This window comes from Sphaeramia orbicularis, chromosome 11 (assembly GCF_902148855.1).
Source record: "Sphaeramia orbicularis chromosome 11, fSphaOr1.1, whole genome shotgun sequence".
Classification (NCBI taxonomy): Eukaryota; Metazoa; Chordata; class Actinopteri; order Kurtiformes; family Apogonidae; genus Sphaeramia; species Sphaeramia orbicularis.
The window spans coordinates 40,148,268-40,170,619 of record NC_043967.1 but is presented as its reverse complement, the minus strand read 5'-3'; the positions used below and the strand labels follow the sequence as shown (position 1 = coordinate 40,170,619).

Sequence of the window (22,352 nt, the reverse complement as noted above, 5' to 3'; positions counted from 1 at the left end):
CTGCATTTTACTCCAATTATTTACATGTATTGATAGAATTAGTGGATCAACAGGTATCAAACATTATAGATCAGTACATGGTTTTGGTCGACAGTGAACGTTTGGGTCTTTATAGGTTAAGGACCCTGTGTTTTCTCTGTTATATTGCAAATGAGGACTTTGCCCCAATATATTCTGAGATTAAATAAAGGTTATAATGGCAGTAATATTAATAATATCCTATGTGAGGAAAATACTGACATGGTATTTCCCAGAACATGATATATGTTGACAAAGCCTGCAGATAAATCCAGATTCGGACTAGATTTTCAAAACAATATTCGAGCATTTACATACAGCAATCACATTTTTTTTGTGAGGAAAAGGATGCACAGTGGTCGTTCCCTTTCATAAAGCTTTATTTCACAGATCCCCTGTAACAGGAGGCCTAGGCAGCCAGGCTCATTATACATTTACATACACTGTCTGTGGCCAGTCCTTACAATGCTCCCCATGTTAAATAACTCAGTAATTCAAGACAAAAACAACAAACACGCACACATTGTTCAACTTAAGATAACAATAACAATATCATAACGATGGTAATAATAACAACCATTGTCAAATATTATGTATTTCCACGGTCTTATACTGTATTTTCTAAAATTTGTTACACAGTCAGTCATCTTTAAGGTGCACCATAAAATCTGCATGTGACATTTCAATAAAACTTGACAAATGCTGCACCATAACACGCGGTGAAGACAGAGAATACTTGTAGCTTTTTTTTTCTTTTTCTTTTCATTTTTTTACATGTTGGGATGATTCATTTTTCCAGGCAGAGTTTGTCTCCTCCTCTTTGTCTTCTGCAGCAGATACTGGAGATGTTGTAGTGAATTCAGCACAGTTCATTGTTTGGCACACGATTTTCTAAGCCGCTGTGGTGTGGCATGAATCTCATAGCTCAAGCAGAGACATAAGGCGTGTCTCCATGGATGTGTGGGGACTCACAGGACCTCTGAAGGAAAAGAAAGTCAAAGGCAGCTTTACTATCTACTACAAAAAACTGAAATTCTAAGGCTCCACTCTAAAGCTCCACAGTAAAAAAGGAACATAATAGAAAAAATAAAAATTAAAAATAGAATATAGCTATAAACAATATAACTATAAATATAGAATTTAACATTAAAGAGCAGGGGGTTGAGGAAACAATAAATAGACAAAGGTGCAACAGTGAAGTTAAACAGATGAGATATTGTTGATAGAAGTTACTGATTTAAAGTGACATGTACAATATGTGCAATGAAAGAAAGAAAGAAATCACAAAAACTGAACATGCAACTCAGTGTCAACGGTTTGATGGATTGTTTGTAGGTGCAGAATTTATACTGAAATGGATGTATGAACAAATGAAGAACTTTTGTGACATTGATCATTTATTTATTATTCATTTTCTGTACCACGTAACTGCAGGGTGACATTTAGCATTGACTGTGTTTACATACACCCTAGTATCCCAGTTATGAAGTGCATCCTGGATTTGATTATATTTATAATAAATTTGATATGGCATTTACATAACATATTCATACTGTTGTTGTACTTTTAGTACCTTTTAAAATAATGGTGATGTTTTATATGTATGTTTTTATCTAGTGTTTTATGTTTGGATTTAGTACTGACTTTTGTTGTGTTTTATGTATATTTTTATGTGTATTTTTAGTGTGAATGTATGGCTGTGATTTCTATTTTGTGTAACTTCTGCTGCTGTCTTGGCTAGGACACTCCGGGATAAGTCAGTTTTTTTTTCTTTTTTTAATAAAACACACAGTTTTAAGCATTTATTATTTATAATAATCAGAATTAATGGCCAGATATTGAAAGTTAAGTTCTTCCTGAAAACTGAAGTGCAAAAGAAAGACATTTTCTGACACTTTAATTGAATGAATGAATGAATGAAACAATTAATGAATTTATTTTTGGTTTTACATCAATCATTCATCATCATCATACTCAGTACATTAATCATAATAAACATGAATACCAAAAAAGTAATAGGCTAGAAGCAAAAGCTTATTTTTTTGCCTATCCTTTTCAACTAATACACTGCTTACATCAACTTAAATGTTTACAGCATTGAGCATTCACACCATAATAAAAAAAAAAAAAAATCAACAACAAAACATATCTACTATCTCAATTCAATATTTCTGAATACTTTTAAACTTAACGTACTTTTTTTTTTTTTTTTTTAACTTCGCCAAAGGAGTGGATGACTTAAATGCATCATAAGGTCCATTCTATAATTTCACACCCACAATCCCAGTTCATCTAGACGTCACGTTTGTCCTCACTTCAATCCACTCGCACATATGAAAATCTCTTAAATTTGTATTACTCTGTTAATTCCAAGAACCACGCCTGGTATTTGAGACAATACTATTTTTATCCCTCATGTTCCATATACCTATTTAGACATTTAGAAACAATTCTTTATACCTCTTTTTAATTATATTTATGTTTGCACTTTCCTTTATCTCCTGTTCTAGATTGCTCCACAAAGTCACTCCACAGCTTGTTATGCTGTTATTGTAAAGAAAACATGAAGACGCCTACACGGCCTGTTATAATGACAGTCTTAATGTTCCTGCCATGTTTTCTACTATGACCTAGCTTACTGCACTGTTCGTTTTGGGGAAGCTGTCGATCTGTTGGCTGTTTTACTCCAGACTTGAAACTTCCTGATGTTTTTTCCATCTGATCTCCTGAGTATAGTAATATTTTTTTTTAGACTGTAGTGAAATGCTTTCGTTGCAGCTGTCATGATTGTATTTTTGTTATGTTCTGTGCAGTAATCCATAACTGCCAGTAACCAGGATGAGGTGTATGTACATATGTAACCATATCCTGGACACCATTGGAGTATTCAGGACACAGATGACATTTTATGAACAATTCATGTGGAAAACTAGGACATTTCAAAAGGTTCCTATACTGTTTCTTACTGTAAATACAATGTCTGTGTATTCCCAGCATTCAGCCTATACATATGAAAGATGCTGCTATAGCACTAATATTTCAGGTCCGTTACTTGAGTTTTTGTGTTGTTTTGTTGTGTTAATGTACCTGCAACAGGCTGAGGCTTCATAGGACCTGTCTTCATCAGAAAAGGCTCTCCACCCTCGAATGCTAGGGTCTGCGCCGGGATGATCTCCTCAAAGTCAGCCGCCTCGCCGTTGGCTGAGAGGCCATTCTGGTGTGTGGTGGATTGGACGCCATTTAGAACAGGACCGGACACACCTGGTCCTGCAGCAGGACTCGGCAGGGATCCAGCTGCTGCAGAAAAATGGTTCAATGAACAAAAGTTAGAGACTGTTTTAAACCTTCATGTAATGGCATTTTTTCCAGATGTGAGGAGAAAAACTCAATACTGTTGAGCCCTGTTATTATAGGTGACATACAGTAAATAAAGGCTGAAACTAACAGTGAAATCTAATGAAAAATTAAACACAAACTTGAACCAAAAACTGCTGCTCATTTGCCTTTTCCCCAAGTGTTAATAGTTCCTGGTTCATATTAATGTTTAGGACAAAAATGCCTTGTTGAGATGCAACAAGGGATTTTTTTTTACAGACAAGAGTTTCACAGTTTTATCATGAAGAAAAAAAAAACATTGCCTACTGCAACGGACATAAAAAATAAACAAGAAATCAACTGCCACTGTTAAAAAAGGAGAAGTTTTGTTTGATGTTTTGTCTACTGTTATTTGTTTTAAATTAAAATGGTACAGATATGTAGAGGAGGGTAAAATGTGATTGATGTCAATGCTGTACTTTCATGACTGTAAACCTCAATGAAAAAATAATCTGGCAAAAAAAAAAAAAAAAAGAAATCTATTTTTTTAATGCAAAAAAAAAAAGAAACCTGAAACTTTTACTATGTTTCTTTCTTTTCTAAATTATGTCTAAAAACCAAGGCTTTACTTAGAATAGCTGAAAAACTTCAACTATACTCATGGCCCGAAATTTAGGGAATAACACAAATTAATTATTTGCATAAAAGATGCATCATTCCCAAAACTTTTGGCCATGAGTGTACACAAAAACTAAATTAAAATGCCAAAAATAAAAAGTATATATGGGATTACAAAACAACTAAAACTACACTGAAAATAAATTGTAAAGTGAATGAAAATTAAAACTCATTTCTCAATATGTGACCGTTACCTTTACTGAGCTCTGTGTCTTTGCCGTTGACCTGTGGAGTCGCCTTGACCTCCTTCTGGGATTCACAAGAAAAAAGGAGGTTTGTTATAACAAGACTATTTTAGGTCCCCTGATGCCACTAAAGATGAATCATAGTTACCTTTTCTCCTGCATCGCTCTTGCGAGTCCTCTTCATGATCTCCTCTAAGCGCTGTGGATGTCATACAGATCAGTTAGTGTGTGAGTGTGTGTTGGTTTTCAGGGCAGGACAGTTTTAGGACATCATTACTTAACCCTTTCATGCATAGTGGTCACTACAGTGGACAGTTATTCTACAGTTGTTCTCATATATTCATGGATTTTGTTGTTTTAGTTCCATATCAGCCAACACAGTGGATGCTTAAATGCATCATCCCATAATACACTGCAATTCCTACCATTAATGTAACTTTGCTGTTCTTGATAAACCTGATCTAGAGTAACATGTTTAAGTGTAAATCAAGTGCTTGTTATTGTTGTAAGTCTGTAATTAACAGTTTTTTGTTTTTGCCTCTTTTTCTTTTTTTTTTTTTTAAAGTTGTCAGGTTTTTGTTCTTTTTTTTGGTTTTTTTTGCATATTATCTCCATGAAGTGAATAATGACTGGTATTAGCATGTTAAAATGTAAGAAAACTTTAGATTAGTAGCATTAAAAATGTCTGGTAAAGGTTCGTACTGTCTTCCACATATAATTATTGTAGGTAATTCATTTGTCAGACAAACTAGTAAAGCAAGTAAACAAACAACTTCCCCTGTCTGAGAAATGAATTACCTATAATGAGCATTAAAAATGTTTTTATTTCGTAGTTTTCACACAGTATATCAGTAAATACATGTTTATTTGCTTCAAAAATTAAACGCATGGTGTCCAGCTGAGTGGATATTTTTGCAGCTCCCTGAAATATAGGTTCATAAGAAAATTTTCTTTAGGCATGTTTTTTTTATGCCTAAAGAGGGATAAAAACACTCAGGAAAAAAATCTTGATTAAGGGTCTCATAATTCATGCATGAAAGGATTAAACTCTAATGTTTTCTCCTCACCTTCTTCCTCTCCAGTCGCTCCTGCTCTTCTTTCTGGAAGTGCTTCTCCCGTTCCAGACGCTGACGCTCGGCCTCTTCACGGGCTTTAGCCTCAGCCTCCTCCCTCTGACACAAACATTAATACAACAGTTATTATAGGTTTGATTACGCCATTAGTTTCGATTATTACTACGGTTTTCAGTTTACTTATAATTACTGTTAAAAGGGAAAGAACATTTTTATTTTTAGATGTCAACTTGCTCTAGTTTAGTTTTTGTTTTAATGTTACTTTTAGCTTTTTAAGTATTGATGGAGAAAAATGATTTACAGAACCCAAAAGAAAGGTGAAATGAAAGATTGGATCGAGTATGATTTCTGCTGTCCTCATTTTCATTTCTCTTCCTGTTTTGTTGAGTTTTGCAAATGTTTTTCAATACCATTATTTATTACACTTCCCATATTGTACAAAGTTGATCTTGAAAATTATGGGAGGAATTCTATCTCTTTATCATTTGTGTTGCATTGGTCAATTTAATTATTCTTGATTCTTTTTTTTTTTCAATTACTTAAATACTCAACAATCTTTCCATTTACACAAACATTACATTTAATAAGAGACAAGAGGCACCATTAATACATATTTAGATGTTTTTTTCTACATATTAAAATATGGTAAATTAAGTTTTGGAAGATTAACTAAAGATATATTTCCGTTAATTTGATTATTCACACTAAATTATACTTCATATAATCAGTGTCGTCCTCTATCAGCAGAACAAGTTCTTGGCCACCAGGAGGCAGCCCACACCAAGTGTGACACTGCCTTCAGGCCAAGGTTGATATTAAATGAATAACTCCATTACACACTTCACTGAGTATTTAGACTCTGCACAAACCAAACAGATGTGTTAAAGTGAGCAATGAAAACACAATGATCATGTATAAATCACATTTGTCACAGGAAAAACTCATTCATTCATTCACAGCCTGGTGGTGTTTCATGAATGTAACTACAATACGGACACAGATCCACACATTTCACATATTTTACAACAGATGGAGAAAAAAACTAGATTCACACATAATAGACCTACCTACTTTTATTTAAGAAAAGAAGAAAACAATAAACACTATTTTATAATTACTATATCTCACCTACTTGTACCATTTGCTCATATTATAATAGAACTTATTAGATGAATAGTTCTGATTGCAATTTCACCAGTAAAACTCATTTTAAAAGGGTTCTGTGTCGTATTGATATTCAAGAGTGACTCACTACTCCCTCTAATGGTCACATAAAACCTTATTCTAAACACTGTATAGATCATTTATGGCATTTTTTTTTTATATTCAGAGTACACTACAAACAAAAAGTTAAGTATATTTAATTTATTTTGTCATTCTTTTTGTCATTTTTGCCATTTGTAAATAGAATAGAAACTTTATTGTCATTGCATAATGAATACAACAAAATTGCACATGCCCCCCACATAAAAAAACAAAAACAAAACACAAATAACATTCAAACTACACTCTTCCCTCTCATAAATACATTCAACAAGCACAATAAACACACCAAACACATCAGTATTAAAATAATTCTATATAAAAGTGCAAGTGTATAAAAAAAGTGCAACTGCATAAAATAAAACTATGTCTGGTCATTAAAAAATGTGTTTCAATTCACACACAAAAAAGTAAAAAGTGCTGTGCAAGAATCCTAACTGAAAAAAATAGCCCAAAAATTAAAAATATCGTCAACTTTTTGTTTGTAGTGTAAATGATGACTTAGTGATATCTGTGTCCATTTTGCAGTTACAGTGTCTCATTTGTCTACAGCTAATGATAAAGAACTCCGTGTCTGTAGCTTCTTTCACTATAATGATGCGTACGACAGCATAGTGGGGTCATTTTAGGTCAATTTTCGGAAGTAACAGAGAAAAAAACGGATGAAGTCATAAATTTCTAAGAATATATGAGTTCATGTGTTGCAAATGTAATAGTTTGCTGTAGCGCTGAAGGGTAGAAAATGGCACAAATATGCGCTACATTGCCGATAGGAAATTGATAAAGCCACTCAAGTCTCGAGTGATTGACCTGTCAGAGCGGAACAATGAGACGTCTGAGGGCTAAAGTGGACGGGAGCATAGCTGAGTGCTTGAGGCATGGCGTACACTGACGCTGTTTATCTGAGTGTCAGGCCACTGCAAAGCTGAGGGTACGAGACCGAAGCAGCACAGGGCTGTCACTATCTCCACCATCACAATGCCGCTGCTCATCACCATTATGGAGGTCACCAGCTGGCTCCAGACAAGGGGCCTCTGACTATTAGGGCTCACGCATGACACACATCGTCCGTGACAGCAGCACATATTCGCCTCTATAATCTGCACAGATGCCAGACAGTCAGTCAGAGTGAGTCAGACTGATGTTTGGGCTCCACTTCACCCCCCCCAACCCACACAATACCCACGCCGACAGTATGGGCATCCTCGCATCCTGCAGTAATCTGCCCAGATGGTAAATGGGCTTAATGTGTGTGGGGATCACAGGATTCATGTCGGTTAATGGAAAATTAAAGGGGTTTTGGGTGCCAAATGTATGTACAGTTAGCGAGAAGTGATCAGTGATAAAGTGACATGATTCCCGTGAAGGGATGGGGGTTCACACCACTTACATCATAATTTACATGCTTTAAATTCAGTTGTGCTGTCTAATACACAGGGTCACTGCGTGCAAAAGCCTGGTTGGAAAAGGAAACCATGACCGTTTAAATAAACAATGAAATAGAGAAGATCATTTTTCTGACTAATCTGATATATTTGAAGCATTTGCAGATTAAAAATGTAAAAATGGTTAGACTTGTGCTACATATTTTGTCGACTTAAGCACTTACATTAAATTAGATGCAATTGTGATTCTTTTGGTCACCTCTTCACAGTGTCACACCCCCTAAGTCAAGCTAACATTAAAGCTATTTCCTGGACAATTTATTTTACTTATTTATTTAACCTTTATTTACTCCGGCAAGCAATTAAGAACAGAATCTTACATGTATATATGCATTAATTGATACATGTCAAGAAATGTGATGTGAATGAAACTAAAGTCTTTTATCGATAGACTCTTAGTGAAATGCTGTAGGTCACAAAGTTCAGCCAAGCAGTGTCTACATTTGGAGATTTTGTTGTACAAGGTAATAACAGAAGTGAAGGACCAAGATAATTTTCACTTGTTCCACTGGCAGATTTTTTTTGCTTAATTCAAGATTTTTTTTTAGCTTAATTCAAGCAAAAAAATCTGCCAATGGAACAAGAGAAAATGATCTTGGTAAGATTTCTTGAAATAAGATTTTCAAGTTCTGTTGCCTAAGAATAAGTTCTTATATCTCACTGAAAAGTTACTCTTCAGGTGATTATGTCTTATTTTAAGTGTGATGAGATATTTTGACTAGAAATGAGAAAAATACACTTGGTAAGATTTTGATTTTTTCCAGTGTGTAAAAGCAAAAAATACATACTGTGCATTTTACATGGAATAAAATAAACACATTTTTGTTTGCCTCCTGTGAACAGTGTTTTATGAACTAAATATGTTTTCAGTAGTACAGTTCTACTGATCAGTATTGTGTTGATGTCCATCTCATTACCGTACATGGCTGATGCCACATACACTGTGTGACGGGGGAACTATGAAACCAATCTGTGTTACCCTGATAATGTAAACAGTCTGGTCTGTCTCTGTAACTGAATATGAAGCCGAATAGTTGTGAAGAAGTGAAAACAAGTCTTTTTTTTTCTAATTTGCTGTTTGTTGTGGACCTTATGAAATTTAACTGGGGCACATTTTTTTTCACTTTTAATTTTAATTTATATGTTTAAGATAGGTTAGGTTGAAATTCAGTGTCCAAAAAGTTAAAAAAAAAAAAGTTTTTGGTTGTGCACAGAGAAACAGGATTTACTTAAAAGAGACACAAACTTAATGAACTGAAAAATCATAATCAGCAAAAAAAAAAAAAAAAAAAAGGACACTAATAGTTAATCCAGTTTAACAATTTAGTTTTTGTGGCTCTAGGGAGTCCAGAATGCTAGTCTATTAGTGCATATCATCAATCATTGTCTTTAAAGATGATATCTAGTCTTGATGGTTTAAAATTAAAATGGCACATTAATGAATGAGCCTGAATTTTGTTACGATTTGTCGTTGCATACTGTAAGAAATACACATTTGACAATGATTGGTAGTTTTAATTCCGGAATAAATGTGAGTTCAGATGAAAAAAATGAACCAGAGTTCGACTCTAAATATACTTCCTTTGTGTGGACTCTACATTTTAATATCCATCCTTCAACCTTCATGCTTCACTCTGCTCCAGTCTACTTTCACTGCCCTACTTTTCACCCGTCACTGACCTGTTTCTGCAGCCTGTCGTTCTCCTCCTGCTCAGCCTTGGCCCTCTCCTGAGCCTCCTTCTCCTCTTGAGCTTTCTGGGCTTCGTCCCTCAGACGTTGCTGCTCAGCCATGAATCGAGCCTCCTCCTCTCTGCGCTTCCTCTCCTCCACTTCACGAGCCATCGCCTCCTCCCTCAGCATCCTGCAAAGAAAACAAAACATTATGTTAAATATTCTGCAGCGGGACCAGACCCTTTGAAGCGTGTCATCCATCACTGTTTGGATCTGAAACTGCAAAATCCCAAATGTCAGTGAAATGACTTCAAAAGAGAAATCAATACCTTCTGATTTGTTTCAAACAGAGCTAGGCTGGAACGTTCTAGACCTTATATTATTCTCAAACGGACAGAGACAGAAGAAGTGGCGATGACCTTGTTTATTTCCAGGAAGAAAGCAAATAACTTTTGCCAAAGGTCAGACTATTCCTATTTTTAGATCAGGGGTCTCAAACATGCGGCCCGGGGGCACTTTGCAAATTCATCCTACGGGCCGGATTGGACCCTTTGGCGTGCCGGTTTTGGCCCCCGGGCCGTATGTTTGACACCTGTGATTTAGATCCTGACCTGTTTCTCTGCTCCTGCTCCAGTCGCTCCTGCTCCTCCCTCTCTCTCTGCTCCCGGGCTTGTCTGCGTTTCTCTGCCAGGACTCGAGATGCCTCCTCTGGGTCATTGGTGCCTGCTGACGGTTTCCCGGCTGGTGCAGCTGGTGAAGCAGCTGCGGTGGCTGTGGTGGCTGTGGTGGCTGAGGCGGCGGCTGCGGCGTTGGCTGTGGTGGTGGCTGCAGTGGCAACAGCTGCTGCAGATGGAGCAGGATTGGTAGTGGATGCTGCAACAGGAGAGGCAGTGGTCTCGACGCTCGGTGGGGCAGGAGAGGCCGTAGATACGACTGGGGGGCTGAGTGAAGGAGGTGTGACCGGTGCAGAGGAGACCACGATGGCAGGAACGTTACTGGAGTCTGGGAAAAGAAATAGGGCAGGTGATGCTTCTGGACAACGAAAATCAATTTGTGTAACAGTAAAGGGGAAACGAGAACTTAGAGGGGAGCTCATATGGCTTCTCTTTAAAGGTTTAATATGTAAGAATTGCACATACTTTACATGCATACATGAAGTCTGTAGTGACCAAAGTTATTAACATTAATGAAAACTAATGAAATGACAAAAACAAGAATTGTAAAACCATTTTCGTTAACTGAAATAAATAAAAACTAGAATTAAAAGAAAAACGATAACTATCTGAAACTGTATTGTGTGCTTATAAAACTAACTAAACCATAAAAATTATGGATAAAATCCCCTTAGTTTTCGTCTTTGTCAATGTCGGATTGATACGAAAGCAATTTATTTTACTCAAGCAATTTTAGCTAGCGGCACCATATGATATTTAACAGTCCATCGCTTCTTGTCACTTGTCGTTTACAGTCGTCTTCTGGTTCCCACTCTACCTGGAAACATGGAGACTAAAGTTGGGAGAAAGCACCATAGTCCTGTCTGGGATTTATGTGAATTGGATGGCGAAGAAGATAAAAGATATGACAAAACTAAAACTAAACTAAAACTAAGCATTTAGAAAAAAATGAAAACTAATAAAAACTAGCAACCTGCTCTAAAAACTAACTAAAACTAACTAAAAAAGAGAAAAAAAAGTCAAAACTAAATAAAGCTAAACTATAATGAAAAATCCAAAACTATTATAACCTTGGTGTTGACATCTGTACCAAGAGCAGGTCATTTGTTCATATTTGTTCATTAGTGTATTGGCTTTTAGAAATGGAGCTGAACATGTTTTTCCTCTGGACCTAGTTTTTGTGTCCTTAATAAAGCTTGAATGAATGAATGTTAAACATGTTTTGCTCCATTTCTAAAAGCCAGTACACTATTTTCGATGTAGAGGACTAAGGATAGTTTTTCCATGAAAATCTTTATACTTGCTTCTGAGCTCTTCCAGCCTTCCCTTCTACTCTACCACTACAACAGTGTGCAATATCAGCTGCCATTAGTTTAGAAATAGATCACATTAAGGTTAGCTCACTTTATTATCCGTCAGGAAATTTGGTCTCTGCATTCTACCCATCCTATCACAAACAGCAACTAACATTAGCATTAGCAATTAGCACTTATTAGTCTGCCCTTATTAGTGACAGACTCCAGATCCAGATTCAAGGGGACTGGCAGGAGAACTGACATGGGTACAAGGTGTAGAGGGAGCAGAACACACTCAACACAGAAAAGCTAACCACTACGTCGCTGCGTGACCTAAAATCAGCTGATGTAAACAAACAACCAGCCTCCAGAAAAAAACAAAAACAGACTCCAACATAAACTTCTTGTAAGCACAGAGGTACTTGAGAAAGGTGCACAACAAGTCTTTAGTCATGAACATGATTTGTGAAAAATACTGAAAATATGCATGATTCGTAAGACTGTGCATAAATCAAGAGCTTTATAAATACATTACTTCTACGACCACATTCCACAAACAGGGATGAAAACAGAATACTGATGCTTTGAAACTGATACTTTGTTTTGTTTTACTGGTCAGAAATGACAACTGTAGCATTTACAAAGGTCTTGATTTTGCATCTCAACTTTGTGAAACTGAAAAAAAAATGAATTGCACATATTTTTTGCAGCAATTAAGTGGACTACATAAAGTGTCCCTCCTTGCTGCTCTGCAAAAAAGCCAAAAGCCAAATAGCGACTACTTTTTATCAGTTTTTTTTATTCTTATTGATCTTATAGGAATAATAATCTACAAAAAAAGTGAACTCCCCCTCAAGCTGTGATCCCACCTCTTGCCACACTTTTCAGCGTAACATGAATGTCGGCCAAAATCCTCCAGGTCACCTTGAAGCCTGGATATCGTTCCCATGGTAACCACACTCACTCTTTTTCTCCTCTGGAGTGTCAGGCTGCTGGGGTTCGTGGCCCGTTTCCACGGTGACCGCAGTGACCGTCTGGGGCTGTACCCTGGCGGGGGTCTGGGCTCGTTTGGGTCGGGTCTTGGTGCCAGGAGGAGGTGTCTTCTTGCCCGTCGGGGTCTTGGAGGCCGCCGCGTTCGCTGGCACCAACGGCGACAAGGGTCGACTTTTGGGAGCCGCAGGTGACGGAGGCCTGTTTTTGGGTTTAGGGGTGCTGATGAGGAGAGAGGAGGAGAAATATGAGATTATGAGCAGGAGAAAAGAGTCAAAGAGAGGGGATGTGGTTTCGTTGTAGAAGAGAGAAAGCTAATGAGGTTCCCAGTGAACTACATACGGCCGACGATAAGTAGGTCATGGGGAAGATATGAGACTCTGAAACTGTAACACATTCAGTCGCCATGTCTCTTGAGCTGAGGGGGGGGTGTAACATGAGAAGAGGGAGTCAGGCAGCCATATTTTTTCTGTTTCACTCAGGAAAACCCCACTCTGTTTCTGAGCTCGTCACATACACAGACCCACTCTTGGCAGACTGATTGAACACCCTCCAGGAGAGTCTTTTTCAGTGGTTAGATTATAACACCTTGGACCATCTGTCAGACGTTAACTTGAGGATAGAAGACACATGGGCTCGATCTATTGCTAACTTAGTTACTGCTTTGCCTGAAATACAAAAACATATTTCACAATTTGTTTCATTTAATAACGCACAGGACAGCAGTGATTCATATCCAAGAGTATACAGGGTAGGGAAGCAAAATTTACAATGAACATTTAGTTGTTTTTTCTCAGCAGGCACTAAGTCAATTGTTTTGAAACCAAACGTATATTGATGTCATAATCATACCTAACACTATTATCCATACCTTTTCAGAAACTTTTGCCCATATGAGTAATCAGGAAAGCAAACGTCAAAGAGTGTGTGATTTGCTGAATGCACTCGTCACACCAAAGGAGATTTCAAAAATAGTTGGAGTGTCCATAAAGACTGTTTATAATGGAAAGAAGAGAATGACTATGAGCAAAACTATTACGAGAAAGTCTGGAAGATACTATTAAAGAAGAATGGGAGAAGTTTTCACCCGAATATTTGAGGAACACTTGCGCAAGTTTCAGGAAGCGTGTGAAGGCAGTTATTGAGAAAGAAGGAGGACACATAGAATAAAAACATTTTCTATTATGTCAGTTTTCTTGTGGCAAATAAATTCTCATGACTTTCAATAAACTAATTGGTCATACACTGTCTTTCAATCCCTGCCTCAAAATATTGTAAATTTTGCTTCCCCACCCTGTATGTATCCAAAAATGTGCTGTAGTAGTGTCTAGAAGAGGGGTGCCAAACTCATTTTAGTTCAGGGGCCACATTAAGCCAAATTTGATCTGAAGTGGGCCGGACTAATGAAATAATAATATAATAATATAATAATATATAAATAATGTCAACTCCAAACTTTCTTCTATGTTTTAGAGTGATAAAAGTAAAATTATGCGATGAAAATGTTTACATCTACCAACTATCCTTTAAAACAATGTGAATAACATGAACAAACTGAAATTTCTCAAGAAAATTAAGTGCAATTTTAACAATATTATGTCTCAGTTTATCATTTACACATGTACATTACAACTTCCAGATCACAGTGGCTCTACAAATACACAAAACATTTGATAACAGGCAGAATATTGGGAAACTTGCACTTCGGACATTTCAAAAAATTCATATTTGTTCAGGTCATTTGCGTTTTAAAAAAAAAAAAAAAAAAGTAAAAGATAGTTTGTTTTAGTGTAAATACAGCAAAATGACATGAAAATCTTTACATTTACAAAGAGAAAAATTTGGAGTTGTGAGTATTTATAGGCTATTATGATAGTATTTTTTTGATCCAACCCACTTATGATTAAATTGGTCTGTATGTGGAACCTGAACTTAATATCTTGTGTAATGAAATGAATGTTTGAAAGAAATTTTATACAGAATATTACAAATAAATTATACAAATAAATGCATAAACATAAATAAATTACCACACATTGACATTATAAAGATGTAAATTCATTGGAGATGTAATCTTTGTGAGCACCTTTAGCCACTTTCCACTGAAGAAACACTGGTGATGAAGACCTAAAGTAAATGTAAATATATTAAGTAACATGATAAACTAATGGTTAACCTGAGTTAGGCAGTTGGCTAAATGTAACGTGTGTAGAAAAGTTAAGTGATGAACACTAAAAGGATGAAATCAATAAATTATTAAAATAGTAAATGGTTAATGGTGTGAAAATACTGCTTAATCAGCAGCAGGCTGAAGTAAATGATAACAGAGTCAACTAGATGTGTGGTTTAATAGCTGAAAGTCATGATAAATGGTCAAAGGAACTGAAATCATGAATTAATACATTGATGAAATAAATTAGATAAATGAATTAATGGCTGAAATATCACAGTTTCTGCCACTCTGAGTTAATAGTAAAAACCAAGCATACAGTACAGACTACACATCCTACATAATTAATGGCATTAGAAAGATGTACTTTAACCCTTTGATGCATGAATATTGAGGTCCTTAGTCAAGATTTTTTTTCTGAGTGTTTTTATTCCTCTTTAGGCATGAAAAAAACAATGTGATTGAAATCTGTTATGAACCTGTTTTTTATGGCGTTAAAAAAAAAGTCCATTCAGCTAGACACCATGCATTTAATTTTTGAAGAAAAGAAACATATATTTAAAACACAATATCAGAAAGTGATATACTGTGTGAAAATTATGAAATAAAATGTTAAAAATGCAGCTAATCTGATGTTGGTCACATTTTAGCATACTCTAATACTAGTTATTACTCATTTCATGGAGATAATATGAAAAAAAACCCTTTTTGTTCAAGAAAACTGTCAATTACAGTCTAGTAACAAATACCAATTGATTTATCCTCAAACATGTTACTGCAGATCAGGTTTATCAAGAACAGCAAAGTTGTCTGATATGCAACTAAAACAACAAAACCCATGAATATACAAGAGAACAGCTGTAGAATAACTGTCCACTGGAGTGACTGCTATGCATGAAAGGGTTAAGGTCCATATGAACATCATTTCATGGTGTTGGTAAAGGGGTACTTATGAGACACCACTGACGTATAGATCCATATACATTAACACACCTGGTCTCCGGTCTGGATCTCTGGTTCAGGTTGGTGGGTGAAGCCGTCTGTCGCTTCTTCTGTACTTTCTCTTTTGTGAGAGCGTTCTTCTCTTTTTCGTTCTCCCTCTCTTTGTCTTTCTTTTCTTTCTTCTTTTTGTCCACCTTGAGGAAGCAGAGGTGAGATAGTAAACACCTCAGGGTGAGAATAATGCACCTGCCTGATGCCACAAACAGCGGATAATGAGCTTTTGTTGAAATGTAGGGTCGTTCCCTGCTTATGTCAGGGAGGATCCACCCAGTTTAAATGTGAAACAGCCTGCATCCGACAATCTAGCACAGTGTAATCTAATGCAATTCACATGTGGTGAGGTAGATTTTATTGCAGAATGAATGTAATGGATTGCATCATGTCTTTAAGCCTGTGTAAACCAGTAATTACTCATGTGCAAAGAGTTTGTCACACCATAAAAACACCCAAACAAATCTGACTGAATGAAAAATCTGCCATATTTATCAAATGTGGCATTATAATCATTAAAAATCAGACCTATTATCCACTGAGGGCATCCTTGTATGTTGCATTTCTGTGATTAGATTCTCCTAAATTATACATATTAGCATTCAGAGGCTTTTCTCTCATTTTCATCTATTATTTTGCAGACAATAGTCATTAAATGAAAGCCAAAGCATTTTATATATAATGTTTTAGCAAAAAAATTTTGACATTTGTTGGGGTGTAAGACATTAAAACTTTACAAAAACTACAGATATTGTTTTATTTTATTGATTTATTTGATAGGGACAGTGCACAGTAATCAATCAAAGAGATGGTGAGGTAGATTTTATTGCAAGAATGAATGTAATGGATTGCATCATGACTTAAAGCCTGTGTAAACCAGTAATTACTCATGTGCAAAGAGTTTGTCACACCATAAAAACACCCAAGCAAATCTGACTGAATGAAAAATCTGTCATATTTATCAAATGTGGCATTATAATTATTAAAAATCAGACCTATTATCCACTGAGGGCATCCTTGTATATTGCATTTCTATAATTAGATTCTCCTAAATTATACATGTTAGCATTCAGAGGCTTTTCTCGATTTTTCATCTATTATTTTGCAGACAATAGTTATTAAATGAAAGCCAAAGCATTTTATAAATAATGTTTTAGCAAAAATTTTGACATTTGTTTGGGTGTAAGACATTAAAACTTTACAAAAACTACAGATATTGTTTTATTTTATTGATTTATTTGATAGGAACACTGCACATTTATCAATCTAAGAGACTATTTTTCACCTGTTGTCCCTGGATGCTACTAATTCTACTACTTCTGTTGTCTGAAAAAGTGGAATCGTCCCCACTATCTGTATGTCTGTGTATTTGTGTAACTCACCGGTGTGGAGTTCCGTCTGCGCTGGCGCTGGGTGATGTCTGGCGTGCTGGCAGAGGAGACCCTCCAGCGCTCGGCGTTACTCTGGTTGGGGTGATGGGAGCAGGCGTTCAGGGGGCTGGCAGAGGCTGAACGGGAGCAGTGGTGAGAGTCTGAGCGACACATAAACATGCAGAGAACGGCGGCAGGGCCGGGGTCAGGCCCACGTACAACATGCACAGAAAAACAGACGCTAACGGAGCCACAGAGGACGAGACATGCTATGAAACCATGACTCAAATCCTGCTGGAGAAGATGCACAGTTATTCAATCGTCACCTTGTTCTCTATATAATCTATGATCAACAAGGTAGAAGTCACAAAATATCATAGGTACAGCACCTGAGCCATGTTATTCACCATTTAATCTAAATTAAAATAAAAACTATAATGATTTTTACCAAATTTAATGGTTGCATTTAGTCACCAGTTTGTTTGTTTTTTACACATTTCAAGTGGAATATTTGTTTATACTTGTTACTTATACTTATATACTTATACTTGGGGTATACAGAAGCAGGAAAGTTGTTAGTATTGTGTTTGGTTGTCCATAAAACTGAAATAGTTGCATGTATTTGTGTGGCAGGGGGCTTTATATGAAATTAGGATGATACTTAAATAGCTTTTCATAGGTAAGTATGAATGTGGATGGATGTTAAGACTAATGGGGTGAAGAAATTAATAAGTATTTACTTCCTTCTTCTCCTTTTAGAACAGTTTGTTTCTTGTCAGTTTTGATTCTGTTGCTTTTATAACTTGTATAATATTAGGTTTTCTACAAATGTTTGACAGATTTTCCTTTCACTTATGCAATTTGAACAAATATATGATAAAAATAGGTCTAATATTACATATTTTTAATTGAAATATGTAAAATTATCTTGCTTCATCCTTGCATTTACAGTTGTCTTTAACTTAATCATTAAACAAATTCTCTTTGCCAATCAGAAACGTGCAATGTAATTTATATTGAACATAGTAACCTACTGGTCTTTACTACATTTACACATAAAATTTATTTACTTATTCTTATTCTTATGTCCTTTTCAGTATGTTTTTTTTATTGACTATCTTATTTGTTTGAGCCAAAATTCAATATCTTACACTTCTGTTACTATACATATATTTATATACTCCCTGTCGGACAACATTGCAAAAATAGGACAACTAAGATTACAGTGCAGTGGCTTATTTCAGTTTCATTGATTTAACATTACTGGAATTGTTCAGTTTTTGTCCTTTACTAATGGCAACTTTTTTTTTGAGTAATCGACTCAACAACCATGTGATAAATCAAAGATGTGAACATTCCATTCAGTTTAAATGAAAATTGCCAAATGTATGCTAGTCTTTGGTTCTTAAATTTGAGCTTTTGTTGTCTCCTTCTGTTATTAAGTGTCATAATTTTAATGCAGTTTGGACAATTCACCATGTGCAAAAGAATGTATTCTGCATTTTCTTACATTTGAATACATTGTCATCATTGTCAACCCATAAAGACCCAAACATCCATCATCGACTTAAACCATCTACTGATGTAAACTGTTTAATACCTGTTCATCCACTAATACTATCAATCCATGTAAATAATTGGTGTAAAATGCAGTTTTTCATCTTTTCATGGTCATCAGATGTGACCCATTTGGATGTTCAGAGGCTCCTTAGTTACCGTGGAAACACTGTCATCTTCTGCAACATTGATTCACCAGTTAAAATTCATGGAGTTTGATCAATGACAGTGGATGGAAAGGTTTGGAAAGGTTGGATGAAAGGTTTATGTTCAGTTATTGATATATTTGCTAAAAAAAACTCCCTTTTTCTGCAGTTTTTTATGTTTCTGATATAATAACCCTCAACTTTAATCTGAGCTTTTATCAACATCTTCACAATCAGTGAATTAAATATGGAAAAATACCTGATTTATACTGATAAAATACAGAGGATAATATTATTAATAAATGGTGATAAATCACTTCAGAAAGGTTAGATACAGAAAAAACTTCATTTGGGAACTGAAACAAAAGTAGCACTGGGTCTTTATGGGTTACTTAAGTTACTTGGCACCAAACATTAGTAGTCTTACAAATTCTGTTCATTTTCTATTAAAAAAAATGAACATGAACAACTTAGATGTTGTAGAGGACATCTCCATGCCAACACACAGTATTTATGTGCAGAAAAAGGGCCACAGGGTTGAACACACAGTTGTTGAAGGGGTTTCATACTCACAGGAGTCACTGTTGTTGAGAAGCGTTGCCGCGCTGCGACTGCGGGCCAGGAAGGACAGTGTCGGCGTCATGAGTCGCTCCACGATCTTGCTCTCCCACGGACTCAGACGCAGACTGCGGGCTGACACAAGAAGGCGCTGTGAGTGTCAGGTAACAGTCATAGCACACAAACGACCCCACATACGTAGACACTGGCCTTACAAATACACACACCTCGCAGATCTACTACACACATACTCTGTAGGTTGTTGGATTGACGCTGACACATGTCTTCACATCATTCATACATGATCTGAACTCAGTACTGATGCAGTGTGGACTTTAGCTGCATTCATGTGCTGCTGGAAACACCAGAATAAATAAATTCATCCGCATTCACACCGAGGGGAATGATTAATTTTTTCTAACAATTAGTGGCAAATAAACATCAGATCCTAAAGCACATCAACAGACTTACCCTTCTATGGTTTATCCATTTATCCCTGATTCTCATTTATATAGTTTCATTCCTTTGTCCCTTTAATTTGTGGTTTAGTGTCATTTGTTGTGTGAAATATGTGCAGAAACATTGAAAAAGCGCAGAAGTTGCTCTTTTAAGCATGGAAATCTGTTTTGACTAGGGGTGTGTATTGGCAAGAATCTGGCGATACGATACAAATCACAATACTGGGATCACGATACAATATATCACGATATATCATGATACTGTAAAAAAGGCAATTTTTTGTTTGCTTCTTTTTTTAAAATGATTCTTTCCTGGAAGAACTGAATTACACCAGAAATCTGCACAAATACGAAACACATTTTTATTTGATCAGAACAGGATCTAACGCAATATCACAAAATTTTCCTGAGTTCAAACTTCAGTTAGGTTTTACAGACATTACAGATTAAGATCCTGTTCAAATGTTCATATTCTGTTAGCTCATAACTAAGATCATACCATTATTTTTGTGCAAACCCAAACAAAGTAACTAACATCTGCCTCTCTCATACAGTAAAAAGTGCTTTTAGGATGCTTCAAATAACCTTTATTTAATAAAACAGTGTTGAATAATAATAAACAAGATATAAACAATAAAGAAAACTGAAAAACAAAAATGAACCTCCACCAAACCTGCATTTGAATAAATACTTAAAAATATCAATGCAGTACTTTTTAATATCGATACAGTATTGTGCAATGAAATATCGCGATATATTGCAGAACCGATATTTTCTAACACCCCTAGTTTTGACACTATTTCTCTTACTTGTATTTCACATATCTTTGTCACTTGACCATTAGAATAAAAATATCTGAACGTAAACTAAAGAATTACCCCCAGTGTTTCTGATTTTTTCCATCAGCATAAGAACGGATGCTCCATTAAACCACCAAAACTGTCCACTCTGCCATTCAGACACAGAAAGACTCTGGTTTTATGGTTTTATCTTTTATGTCACATACATCATCAGACATTAGATTAAAACCACACAGAGGAGTGAGTTAATTTCATTACTTACCACTAGAAAACATGACCTAAATCAAACCCAATGCAGTGCAAAGGTCTGTCAGTGTCTGGTGAGTTCAGCATTAGTTTATCCCACAGGCAAGACACACTGCTTTAACCTTAACAGCATTACTGTGTGTGTGTGTGTTTCAACATGTTTTCACCGTTATCGAGTGTCATGTGATGAAGACTCAGTGCATATGACATCCAACAACAGCAGGATATAATCTAATGCATTGTAATGATGAGTGAAAAGAAGCAAAACAAACACGGACACATCCTGCTTTTGTGCACAAAGAAATATTAATGTCAGAGAATCAAGTTTAATATCATATTTAATTCCTTTCGTACAATCAAATCAGTCTGAAAATGTCAGTTACAAAACTACTTTATACTTCAACTTCACTACATTTAGGAAGAAAAGTAATATATTTTACTACTTAAGAGATTACGATTCAACACAAAAATACATACATACCTGTACATAACCCAATTTTACGGATGAAACTGACAAACTAGCGCTAAATATTATTATACATTACTTGAGCCTTAATTAGCAGCAATATTAACATGTAATATATTACTTAGCACTTAAACTTTAAGTAAGATTATAAATGCTAGGTATTTACTATTAAAGAAGCATTTTGATTTTTTTGTGCTATTTCTTCATCAGAAAAGAACTTCACATAATGTTTGGAGACTTTCTATTATGAAATTCTCTGTGCATTTTCTTCATCATACTAAGGAATTTTAAGATGATATTGTCCTTTTCATTGGTGATTTTCAACATTTTCTGGGATGCTCTAGGTTATCTTCATCTCCTACCCCTTTGTAATAATAATATTTCTACTTGTGAACGCATCTTCTTCAATTTCTTCTTTTTCTTCTTATTATAATTATTAAGGAATGAAACAATTTAGCAACGTCAATATTTGAGGTGTAAAACTGCTTTGTAAGTAATTCCAAGTATTGCTGCATAGGCTATTAATTGTAATCTACTGGAATGAGTACTTAACAGGGCATTTGGACACTTTTTTGTCAGACACATCTAAAATCACCACAGTTGCTTTTTTAATCTTATGTTTTAGAACCTGTTCTTTTGTAAGGTTTGCTCTATTAAAACAGAAAACACACGACTCCGCAGGACACTCAAATGGATGGACACATGTACACTTGCATTTTTATAAAAGCCCTTCTGTGTTTATTTTGGGTTTTACTACTACACATGTTAACATGGAATTTAACAGACTGTGACAGTTCGTCCAGTTTGTTTGGATCAGATGTTTTTCATAACAACGACTTGAGCTGACAACGTGCTGTGTTGGGATGTTTTTCTGTGTTTTGCAGGAATGTGTACTGACATCTTCTTTTCTAGCGTTACTCTGTTAACACACACAGAGGTATGTATGGCACCTACAAACACATACCAGACATACGCATGATA

General features: G+C 35.7%; 1 protein-coding gene across 7 annotated transcripts in view; it reads right to left on the bottom strand.

The window, feature by feature from the left end:
* Positions 1–380: 380 nt before the first annotated feature.
* Positions 381–22,352, bottom strand: part of LOC115428498 (MAP7 domain-containing protein 1-like) — a 69,673-nt gene continuing 47,701 nt past the window's right edge. For 4 of the 7 annotated variants that reach the window (XM_030147578.1, XM_030147583.1, XM_030147580.1 and 1 more), the window contains 11 exons: positions 19,417–19,536; positions 17,153–17,301; positions 15,771–15,913; positions 12,582–12,829; positions 10,260–10,650; positions 9,658–9,838; positions 5,264–5,368; positions 4,345–4,395; positions 4,206–4,260; positions 3,106–3,315; positions 381–997 (listed from right to left, as the gene is read on the bottom strand). In XM_030147578.1, the coding sequence (XP_030003438.1) occupies positions 987–997; positions 3,106–3,315; positions 4,206–4,260; positions 4,345–4,395; positions 5,264–5,368; positions 9,658–9,838; positions 10,260–10,650; positions 12,582–12,829; positions 15,771–15,913; positions 17,153–17,301; positions 19,417–19,536 (1,664 nt within the window). In that variant the 3' untranslated portion in view covers positions 381–986. The remainder of the gene's footprint in view (positions 998–3,105; positions 3,316–4,205; positions 4,261–4,344; positions 4,396–5,263; positions 5,369–9,657; positions 9,839–10,259; positions 10,651–12,581; positions 12,830–15,770; positions 15,914–17,152; positions 17,302–19,416; positions 19,537–22,352) is intronic. The other 3 variants (XM_030147581.1, XM_030147585.1, XM_030147579.1) reach the window with 2 other exon arrangements.